Source organism: Danaus plexippus (genome assembly GCF_018135715.1).
Source record: "Danaus plexippus chromosome 18 unlocalized genomic scaffold, MEX_DaPlex mxdp_20, whole genome shotgun sequence".
Taxonomy (NCBI): Eukaryota; Metazoa; Arthropoda; class Insecta; order Lepidoptera; family Nymphalidae; genus Danaus; species Danaus plexippus.
The window spans coordinates 5138833-5151135 of NW_026869853.1; the positions used below are offsets into that span (position 1 = coordinate 5138833).

General features: G+C 37.7%; 2 protein-coding genes across 2 annotated transcripts; one reads left to right on the plus strand and one right to left on the minus strand.

The window, feature by feature from the left end:
- Positions 1 to 220: 220 nt before the first annotated feature.
- Positions 221 to 8831, minus strand: LOC116772916 (muscle M-line assembly protein unc-89). The gene is given in 7 exon segments (XM_061528560.1): positions 221 to 861; positions 5064 to 5217; positions 5220 to 5240; positions 5592 to 5713; positions 5873 to 7352; positions 7355 to 8232; positions 8381 to 8831. Coding segments are annotated over 7 exon segments (3045 nt in total). The 5' UTR covers positions 8403 to 8831; the 3' UTR covers positions 221 to 493.
- An 87-nt stretch (positions 8832 to 8918) lies between these two features.
- On the plus strand, positions 8919 to 12002 carry LOC116772917 (putative inactive tyrosine-protein kinase Wsck). The gene has a single exon (XM_032665227.2). The coding sequence runs from the start codon at positions 9118 to 9120 to the stop codon at positions 11302 to 11304; it is 2187 nt and encodes a 728-aa protein (XP_032521118.2). The 5' UTR covers positions 8919 to 9117; the 3' UTR covers positions 11305 to 12002.
- The last annotated feature ends 301 nt before the right edge of the window (positions 12003 to 12303 follow it).

Below are 12303 nucleotides of genomic sequence, written 5' to 3' on the forward strand. Positions count from 1 at the left end.
TTTTTATTTCCCTCAACGGACTTCCTTATTTGGTTTTTGTAACAGAAAAAAATAGGCGGAATTAAAATTTTGTATTCTTTAGTTAATTCCAAATAAAAAACAAACTGAAATTATAATTTGTGTTCGCTCCTAGTCACATTATTTTAAAGTGTGCATGCAAGCACCGTTCATTTAATAATATTTCTAGCAATCGTATCGAAATGAAACAAATATATTTTTAATATAAAACACATTTATTAAAATACATAATCAACATGGCGCTCTGTCAGGAGACTGAGACAGGACAGATTAATACTGATTACGTCTACATTAAAACTATAGTCACGGGAGTTCTTGATGTTAACAGTATATTGTGTAAATAAAACATAAACTACCTTCAACATGTCAGTTAGTGTGAGTGTTAGTCTGTGGATTAAGTTATATATATAAAACAGAGAAAAGATTAAGTTAGTCTGTGACTGCCCAGCAGCGTCCTCTCCGTCAGCGACTTGCATCAGTTGATGTTCCTCATCTTCATCTGTAGTTCGAACCGCCTGTTGGTCCGCACTCCTTTGATAACCGTTCTGTTTTCCCTCCTGGCTTCGTCTCTCTTGTCCGTGAAGGACTTCTCCCTCATGACGGTCTGCTTGGCGGCTTCCTTCCGTAGCGTGGTCCCTGCCAGCGAGGGCAGGGTGGCCTGCCGTCTGAGACCTTGCTTGATAACATTATCCTTCGGCTTGATGGTGCTCTTTGAAGGTATACTGAACGGATTCACGTCAGGATTGAGTTTAAACCCGAATTTCGTGTAAATTTTCTTTTCGATTGTTTTTGTTTCTGGTGGTGTTTCAGCTTTCTTGCTACTTGGTTGGACATCTGTCGTCTCTGTTGAACAGGAAATGATTTAATTGACGGATGTAGTTTTCTTACACCAGTGACGTCAATCTCGTTAGACAATAAACAGATATCAAATTAAGCTTTTGGAGTATAAAGCACTGTCGATTTTTTTAAAGAGCGACGTCAGTATAACTGACGTAACCGATGACTTTATTCTTAAATGTCGTCAGGATCTCAGCCCTTGAAGGTAACCTCGTGGACGGTTTGACGAATCCCTCATTTCAAAGAGGTCCGTACCCTGCAATGGCTCGAACGAGAACGTGTAATCTGTACGGTTGCCTCTACTTAGACCAACATTGTTGAGACTTCACTCGCATAGCTAGTTACGCAGGTGGTTACACGTGATAATTTCAACTACCCTCAATTATTAGTCATTAAAATAACACCAAAAGCGCCGTCAAGCTGTATTTATAACATAGGAAAGTTTAATATTCAAAGGGTTTCGAATACTTAAACAGCAATTTGAATTCTAATGAGCAATATAAACTTGTGAACGTCTCCTGTGATCTACTGTGATCCGCCTACTCCTGTCACTCCGCGGCCTGGTCCCTGCAGGGCTCATTCTGACAAACATTCTCAAATTACATATAATATTAGATAACCGACTACCAAACACAATACAGCGTATTGCGAATTAACTTTACATATAACCTATTTATACCTTTTCTTATAACCGTATATTATAAATATTTATAAAACATATTAATTATTTTATTGAGAAAAACTAACATCAAAATGTTTATTATACTAACATTTTATGTAAATTATATTAAGAGTTGTTTTTGAGCTACCAAGGTCCTGATCAGTTATAGCCGATGATATGGTTATATATTAATGATTCAGATATCGTTCGACCGTCCCACAAACTGGACATCACACGAGTCATGTCTTCTATGCAGTGTACAGTATCCTCTAAACGGATAGCGGAGTCCACTCAGCACTAGCCCTCGTCACATGTTAATTTTCATTATCAAACAAACATATGGAAAGTTTTTATATATTTTGAACATGCTGTATACATGCAAAGGAATCTTGAATGTTATACATTTTATGATGCAATTCAAATATAAAAATATCTAGTTAAAGCGGTAACTAAGCGCTATGTTATCGACGTTATTACTTTATAGTCTCCGTATGTTTACCGATAATTTTACGATAATTACCGGTTTTTTTTCTTTGTTATTAATGGAAACTTCAATAGAACGGACGCTTGCATTGTTATAACTTATAAGTAAATGTATTTTTTTTGTAAGATTCAACTTTATAACAAAATACTTAGCGTCTTTGTGATAGAAACGAAAGATTTCAATGGTGTAGTCATCAGTATTGTTATAAAATATGTTTTTCGTTGTTCATTGTGTAGAATATCTTTATCATACATATATTATTTTAATTATCTTTTCTAAAAAAACTTTTCGACTTCACTTAATCATGATATCTCTGGTTGCGAAAACAGTATTTGATAGGAAATTTAAAATAATGAATGATGATCAAGTAGCAGATGTTAATTACAAATCATGGACTTATCATATATCACGATAACGCGATGTATTATAAAGATTGTATATCATATCATATCATATCTTGGGAGTAATAAACTTCGTATGCACATAAGTTAGCTGATTTCATTTCAAAATTTCACATAACAGTTCTAGTATCAATTTAGTTTGTTAAGTTGAAAAAATATTTGAATCCTTACTTTATTAGAAATACGTACATAAACCTGCTCCTTTGTGTTATTTTTTCATTTTATAGTATTGTATATAATAAAATAAAAAGATAAAAAAAAATTATATTCATTATTTATTGTCTGAAATGAAAAACCTAAAATAAAATGGCCGTCCCAAAGGTCCTCGAGGCGAGATGACGTACTCATTATAATGAAATTGATGAAGCCAACCAACCAGACAATTACAAGACTTACTAAATATTAAGGAATGATGAGCATATTGAACTACTTGTAAAATAGAAGTCGGCGGTCGCTCGCCGCAACTCACGGCCACAATAAAATATGAACGTTATCAAGTCAAGCGGGAACAATGAACTAGACGAGAATACCTACAGCAGGTACGAGCCCATCGGCTCCCACGTTCCAGGTGACACGGCCACGATGACGTCACTCTATTATAACAAAAATATTATCCATTCCTAAACGTGACACATTCACTTGTGACACGTGACACGCGGCGGAGGAGAATACTAACAAGATGTGATTTACGGAGTTTATTAGACAAGGGCTCTGTATAATGTGCCAGCACACGAATCTTGTATTGAGGGGATGTGAATAATTCCACTATCTTATGCGCTATAACCTTAATATGACTAGAGTATGAAATGAATATCTGCTCTTGATTGTATTGTTTAAATTTCCATCACTATGGAGAGAGCGGGCCGCGCTGTAACATCCATCTATATAATCAAACAGAATTTAGTGACAGTTTCTTAATAATTGGTACTTATAAAGAATATCCCTACTTAATATTACAAGCATGTTTAATTTTTCCCTTGTCTTATCTTTTGAGGTATATCACCTGCTATTACGATATATATATTTATTGTATATGTCGTCATACAGATAAAAAAATATGGTTTAAAAGTAGTTATTTTCTGTAATGAGTAGCGGATAGGATCAATTACATCATAACTCGCTCGTATCCTACAAGTTAATGTTTGGTCGGACTTAAAGCTATGATCGTATGTGCGACTGTTTATATTAATTTATTATTTTTCTGGTAAAATGACTTCCCGCCACAATTCTCAAGCACCGAGTTATCAATGTCATGGCTAGACCGGAAACGAGAGGGACGATTCGCATGTACTCTCTCCTTCAAACATATACAATACATTTATGTGAAGATAGAAGTTTTAAGAAACAGAAGGGATTAAATGTCAGAGGGAGTTGGACTACAAGAAGCGGAAGTGACGACAGCACGCTAAGACGAGACTAAAATAATGAACCTTTGTGTTATGACAGAGTTTTGATCAACATATATCCTCTATACAATACATTATATATATTGTTTTTGTTTCCCAGCACCGAAGCATTATTTTATTGTTTGAACTGTCGGATGAGAAGCTTTAAATATATTTTCTAAGTTTCTCAAACGGAGCCGAAAAGATAAGTTTTTATATTCTTAAAGACGCCTTTATCGAACTCGTCAGTCGTCATATTTCTAGCGGGTTATGAGTAGTGTCACACAATATAATACATTATTTTTATATGAATTGATATCGCTGTGATGGCATCATACTGGCAGTGTTTAATTTGGTTCCTAAACAGTTCAAACATCTGACAAGACGAAACTTCTCATCATTCAATGGATTCGTTGCAGGGAGAGGAGCCTCAACAGTGCCTGGGACTTGCGACCCAGGTGTAGGTTTAAGGAACCTCTATCTAACGCGCGCCCCTCTGTTTTAAGAACTAATTGATGTCAGTTCTGGTCAGGCTCATGTCTGTTATTAGCTTGTAGCTTAGAGAGATTCAGCCGTTATACCTCTCGCTCTCACTGCTACAGAACCTATTCCTAGTGGGTTCGTTAGTGAACTCGTAATACTTATTGACCTTGACGGCATGGTCTTTAGTCTTTGTAGATTCATTCCAAAACTATTGCGATACCTGGATAAAGCTGACGAACGAGTCAGCCGACAGCGCGAACCCGAGCCACAACTTCAACATCTTTATGACGCATCCAACTTTGACAAAAAGGTTCCCTTGAAGTTAGAGACGAGGAAAGGCCAATTCAAACGCGATATTAGATAATTATTGTTGATCACTATCCTTGCAGCTCCCATCACTACAATGGGTGACTGAGACAGTCCCTTCATGGACGGCGGTGACAACTGACGGCGGCCCCGCCAGTGGGTGTTTATTACAAACTAATAACCTACCACGTCTCTGTGTCGTACAAATATATAAATCTACCACATCTGTGTCTTTATGACTCTTTGAAGTTTTGAATACTTATCTATTCCGGCGGACTGTGCAGAACTGCCTGAGAATATGAAGATATATCATAAGTAGTGATCGGAAACTACCCACAGCGCCGCGGGCTGGTTACTATTTCTATGAATATTTCCTTACAGCTGTAATCTAAAATCGATCGCTGTCTGCAGCGCTCACCGCTAGTCATAACAATTGATCACCATTTACCTCTAGGGCTGGTAGCGTCGGCGTGCGTGTGTGTGCGTGCTGGGCGTCAACAGCTGCCGGGCTCGCTTGGCCTTCCGTTCCTGACACTCGTCCAACGACTCCATCTTGCCGAAATGTTTCTGATGGAGGGCCGCGAAGTTCGGCAGCTTGGTGCGGGGCTGCTTGCTCTTGGACGGAGTGGCGTCTTTCTTCGGAGTGCCGGGGTCTTGGAGTCTGGCTGGAATCACATCGGTCCCGCTGTACATTACTACAGAAATATTTTTTTACCAAATCTCGCTCGAACCGGAGCCACAAGGCTTAGTCCATGCGAATTACACACACACAGATATTTTGTTAACAAAGTACATACCAATTTTATAACAATTTGTGTATATAATAATATAATGATGACCTGAGTATGTTTCAAACTCCACACAAGTTTATTTCAGAAGTGTTGCTGGGTATGTATGTAACATCTTCCTGTGTTACGATGGAAGTCACCTTCTACCATGTCCATGTACCACGTCCCTTTGTTTCATCATATTAACGGGCACAGCCAAGATATGTGTGTTTAAGAGAGCGACCTCACCTGCAGCGCTGGTGGTCCGCGCCCTGTACTGGCTCCCTGGGCCAGTCGTGCTCGCTTGGCCTCGCCCACCTCGCTGCCATGGGTCAGGGATCGCTTGCGAGGCACGCTGGGTGACTCGCACACTGAAAAAATAGGATTTACTTAAACACTCCAACAGTCGACCTGATGAGTGAGCACTGAGCATGGCTGAAGGACGTGTGTAACATAATAATATGACGCGTGTTTCATGAGCGCTATGAATTTATGGTACAGTCAAGCACAATGTTAAAATGAATCCTTACCGCTCTCATCAAACACGAAGCTCTTGTTAGATCCCTTCAAGTTGGACTTAATAACCTTCCCCTTCACGAGGGTCGTGGAAGCGGGATTGTCGACAGGGCTGCAGAACATCACTTTGGTGAGTCGAGGGGCGGCCGCGGCCACTGATGAACGACGTTTGGGTTTTTCTATGGAATGTGTGATGTTCAACATGCTCTTCTCCTTAGAACTGCTTTTCGAGAAAGGAAAAGGCGTGCGTCCGGGAGATGGCATCGACTTGCGCCGGGTAGGAGTTTTATTTGATACCTTCGGCGACCCGGGAGGACTGTCCTTAGTGAATGTCCCTTCACGTTTCAGAGGTGTCACTGGAGTCGCATCGGCCGCCCCTGGTGTTGGGTCCTCTGTGAACGTTCCCTGTCGTTTCAACGGTGTTTTCCTCAAGTCAGTGTAAGTCCCGTCTCGTTTAAGCGGTGTCCTGTTGCTAAGTTCTGTTGTAGATTGTTTGTCAGGAGTGTTCTTCACTTCGCTGGCATCATCTTTTACAGGTGTGACAGTTTTATTAGCCTGAGATTCGTCCATGCTGCTCTCGATCAGAAGTGGAGTGGTATTGACAATGTGTTCACTTCTGGAGTCATCACTTGTGATGCTGATACGAGAGCAGTCTTCGGACATGTCTGAGGTCATGTTTGTGTTGTCCGAACTCATGATGGAGGAGGTAGTCCTCGATTCTACATGTTTCTTGTCATCCGTACATTCAAAAGTGGCATCTAACTTCGGTTTATCAAATGTATTGTTGAGAGTTGAAGTGATTTCTATGCTCTTATCGTAAGTGCCATTCAAAACTGTGGAAGTCTCACATTTCTCTAAAGAAAATTTTGATGATCTTGATTTTCTGCCAACATAGGTTGATGAGTTGCTTGTATTTTCTGTAATTTCCTTGTCGAAGGTTGCATTCAAATTAAAACCCTTGTCGTCAGTCTTATCGTATGTATTATTTTGGATGTCGGATCTTCTGTGTGACCCTCTTCTATCGTTCAGAGATTCCTTCTTGTTGCTGGTTGTGTTATTGCCACAGCTGTCTCTATCAACAGTGTTATGAACATCTGTACCAGACAACTTATCATATGTTGAATCTTTATCAAAACTTTTTCTCATCTCCTTTTTATTTGTGAGCTGATTTGAGCTGCGACTGCTGCCGTTATGGGATTCATTCAACAGTGCTATGGATGTGTCAATTTCATTACTATCTGGAATGTTTCCGTTAGATTTCCTTCTTTTTTTTGAACTGCTGTTTGGCTTTGTTTTGTCTGGAGTTCTCTCAATACCATTCACATCAGGCATATAAGTAGTGGAGGCAATGCCACTGACATCACTCATTGTAATTCCTTTCCATCTATTTTGAGGACTGACTTTAATTGAACTGTTCAAGGATCCTGGAAGTTCACACTCCGAGGGACTCTTCAGGTCAACATCAACGTTATCCGAAGATGTATTTGTATTTACATCATTTAAGGAATTATTTTCTTAGACTTCTTCTTCTTCTTCTTTGACTTTGTTTTTAATGATTCACAGTTTTTAAAATCAAAGGACATTTCACTTTTTGTATCGATTGGCCCAAATTTACTTTCAATTTCTTCAAAAGACTTTTCTTTGAAACCTAATTTTTGAGTCTTATCTTTCTCTATCTTTTTATTTTTCTTTTTTCCTTTATAGTTTTCATTAGCTGTATTGTCACATGTTGTAGAGCTAATTATTTTTTTCTCTCTCCTCTTATGTCTCTTGTCGTCACTCTTAGCCTCATTATCCAGTTTGTCAGGGCTGCCGGCCGCACTGTGGAATGAGTCAGCAGACACATTGCTCCTGTTAAAGCTCATGTCCTCCCGCGGCAGTGCTAAGTCTTCAACAATAAATGAATTTGAATTCTTATTTTTCTTTTTGTTACTTTTTTTCTTTGGAATGATAACAGCTTCTGGTTCAATCTCTATTTTCTCTGTCACAGTGACTTTTCTCTTTTTTGTCTTTTTCTTCTCTTTACTTTTGATGTCTTCTTCAACAAGCACATTTGTAGGTTCAGCATCTTCTTTCCTGATCCTTCTTGAGTGTCGCATAGATGTTTTATCATGTAGTATCTCAGAGTCGATATCAACAACATTAAGTTCTTTGAGTGTGTTCCTTCTCGATTTCCGTGAACCCTTAGTAGCAAGCTCTGTTTTATCATTTAAACTTTCTGTCTCATCACCAGAAGGACGTTTCACGAAGTTTCTCTTCTTTTTCGCAGTAGCTACTTCATCACAGTTCTCTTTTTGTTTCTTAATTCGTGTTTTTCGCACAGTTTGTAATTCTACAATCTTTTCTATATTTTCTATGTCCGAAGAATGAATACCTATAAAATTTACAAAAATTAATTCCTATTTATAAAACAAATAACGAATTAAAATATAAAAAGAGCAATCTTCATATAAAAGGCATGTGTTATGTACTCATTGAATGATATTATCAATTTTGGTTTTTTTATCATAATATATACTTACGTTTCCCCGATCTGGTAGACATCTTCTTAATAACAGAAAAAATTCCGAACTGTATATTTAAAACCCCATACCAATCGTATTATGTATATTGTTTATCTTCTTAATGTTAGTTCTGACTTCACATAGAGTCCGTTTTTAACGATTTGAATTTGAAACCATATGTCAGATGCTTGTTTACAATACGAAATAGGTTGCCATAACGTAAGAGTTATACCGGTATTTAAACAGATATTAATGTTTTATTTATGGTTAGCGAAATAAATACATATAAATAATAAAATATTAAGAATATCTATTAATAAATAATAATATTAAAAATTGTTTTATAAAAATACCAAAAAGGAATATAACCTGATAATATATATTATAATATCTGAACTAAACAATAAATTTGTTGATTAATTTTATAAACATCATTTCTTCACTTACTTGATTTTTAGTTATTCCTCTGCTAATTTCTCATATCTAGATGTCATACAGGCACCGTGCGGAAAGTGTAGATGGCGTATCTATCGATTTAACAACTGGCTGAAAAGTCAAAATAAATAACCGAAACGACTAAGATTTAGTTCCGCATTGCATACTTATCAATTATAATTATAAAAATAACGAATGTTTATACATTTATGTGTGTTACAATGTTAATTTGTAAACTTATTTAGTTATTGTCTAATAATGTGCCCTATATTAAATTCGTATGCTACTGAAGTGGTATGAGTCAGTGAAGAGAATAAACAATGGAACGCCCGTGTTTAATTGCTGCGGTGGTTATATTTCTATTGATGAAATATGGTATCACGGATCGCGGTGATTACATAGGGTGTTATAAGCTCAAAGAGGACGTATTAAACACTCATACAGGACAGTCTGTAGATGTCTGTCTTTCAGCTTGCGAACAAGTTTACTATAAGTATGCACTCATCGGTAACGGTTCTACTTGTTACTGTGGTAACGAACCTGGTCAATTTAAGCTCGGCTTAGATTCTTGTATTACACCGTGCCCAAAAAATGAAACTCAGAAATGTGGAAGTGAATTTGCCGTAAGCGTGTACGATACCGAGGTAACCAAACCGGGGCCTCCTACGTCTGTCGCAATTTCAAATATAACAGAGACTACAGTACGTGTTCGATGGAGTCCTCCACAAGCATTCATGAGAATCGATGGTTATGTCATCAGAGCAATAATTGTTGAAACATATGCCGACTTCGTATTAATGCCCCTGGAATGGAGAGTTGCTAATGACACACTTCAAACAGAGTTACCCAATCTCCATCCAGGATCTGTATACAATATCAGTGTTGCTGCTACAAACTATGAAGAAGAAGGGCCCAATGTTACTACTAAAGCTGAAACTATAATTGGTACACCTGATCCCAGTCCGCCTGACATTGTAATTAAAGAAAGGCATGGAGATCAAATGTTAGTACATATTCCGGAAGCCAAAAATGTTAATGGACCTATATCAAGGTACAGAATAGTTGTGTCTATTGAACTCTATCAACAAGGCTTTATAACTGAAAATCTAGGAAACTATACATTCGCCACTAAGGAGGATTATCCCTACTATATCACTGCTGAACTAGATCCTGCAGAAATTAAAAATGATTTCATAATTGGTGACAGATCAACATATAATGGTTACTATAACGCACCTTTACTCTTGACAAATGATATAGAAGTGTCCATAGGAGTTGTTAGTAAGAAAAATTATGTGACTAAAGTAAGGTATGCCGAGTCGACTAAGAAAATTATTTTAAACATAAATGAACCTGAGGTTGTGTCGCCACTGGTGGTAGGGCTTGGGGCTGGTATTGCAATAGGAGTAGTGCTCCTGCTCATAGGGATTGGAGCCCTGATTGTTCTCCGCAAGAAGATCCACATTAATAGGATGCAAAGAGGCTCACAATCAATGCCTTTGAATCTCAGTGAACCATGCTTAGAAATTGAAAATGCAGGATTCTTACAGGATGAAGATGAGAGAGTGGACTATTACGGCAATTTGAAACGTAAGCTATGGAATATACCGAGAAACCTCATAGATATAGACATCTCATGTGTTGTGGGTGTAGGAAGCTATGGGAAATTCACTAAGGGCAAGGTACAGCAACACGGCGCACAAACCGGTGGTTTGGTTCAAGTGATCAATGATAAAGAACTCGAGAAAGCAGAGAGGAGAGTAATGCTTCAAGAACTCGACTTACTTATTAAATCTTGTGAACATGAAAATATTGTATCACTTATTGGCATCTGTGAGACGAGCACCACCCTACTTGTGGTTCTGCAGGATACAAAAACATCTCTTAAGGAAATGTTGCTTCAAAGCAGGCAAAGGGATCTCAAAAATAATAAATTCTGTCTCATAACAGAGAACAAGGCTCTACAAATTTGTATGGATGTTGCTTGTGGAATGGAATATTTGCATAGTAAAAAGATAGTACACAAAAGACTCAGTTGCCGTAACATAGCTATAAGTGAATCTGGTGTAGCCAAGGTTTCAGGGTTCGGGCTCTCCCACATCAGGCCTCTACATGAAACTCCAGACTACACTCGCTGGACTTCCCATGAAATGCTAAAACAGACAAGGTTCAACCCCAAAGCCGACATCTGGTCTTATGGTGTCCTCATGTGGGAGGTTTTCACAATAGGGGCCACGCCATATTCCCATTCAGCTAATAAAGAAGTGGCAGCTAGAATTATAAGAGGCATGAGACCATCTCAGCCTTCATATGTTGGAGACGAGCTCTTCCAACTGTGTCTCCAATGTTGGCAGGTGGACCCGGATGAGAGACCATCTTTTACTTCCCTATTGAATGAATTGCTGCCACTGGCCGAGAGCCCGGGAACCTGCAGCCTAAGTTTCACTCACTACAACGGCTTTAACTATGAACCTCACGTGCCACAGTATGAGATTGAGACACCCTAGCCCTTCAACCTCCCGGTGATGCAGGGCAGCTTCAAGATTTAGTTAATATCCCTATAAATATGTAATATAACAAATACTAACTAAAAATATTTAAACATGGATCTACCAAGTAATAGCAAAACATTTAAGCGCCGAGTTAGTTTTAGCCGCGTGTAGTGTATTAGTGTATAGATATCTTAAATCCAAAGATCTGTATTCAACCGCCAATCATTATGTGTGGGTGATGACACATACAACTTATACTCCGCCAGAGACAGCAATATTTTATCAATTTATTATATAACCCAAATTGTTACGAAATCTAAAAAATATGCTTAAAATTGAGCTTTCAGCTTAGCTTCTGAGGGTGGTTGTAACACCTGAAGTCGTGTAACAAGCAACACAATACTTGTGTCGTAAAACGTAATATATACTATGCCAAATAAGAGTAACACAAGTTATGTAGTGAAGTAACACATGCCTACATGAAGATCTTTTTTATTTACTGCAAGCCTCTTTTACAGCAATTCCTAAGACTCAATGCTCAAAGTCCGTATTTTTGTGTTTCCTTGAAGTCCAAGACATTCCATATTAATATTATTTTGTACTTAATTTAATTTTCTTTACTCTTAATGTCGTCAGTCCGTCCATTTATATTTTTATATGAATCTCATTTTAGTTATTTAGCATTTAAATGACTAATAAATTTTTGTAAACAATGTTTTTCATTTATTTTAAAAGATGAACCTAAGGTGACCTTTAAAACAATTTGATGTTACTCGAAGTGACACTTAAAGATGTTAACGTATTCCTTGTAAATGTATTTAGAAAGAATTATAAAACAAATGTTGTTATTCTGATAAATTGACCTTTCTCACCAATGTTTAAGTGGTCCTACCACTTTAACCTAACCAGAAGAGAGAACAGATCTCTCAATCTGTCAAAAGCAATGAGAGTACAATATTTAATATGTTTTCGAAATTTTTCTTCCATGGATTACAATCATTAGTCCTCAATTGA

Coding starts and splice junctions, on each gene's coding strand:
- LOC116772917 (XM_032665227.2), top strand. CDS start 9,118: ATGGAACGCCCGTGTTTAATTGCTGCGGTGGTTATATTTCTATTGATG.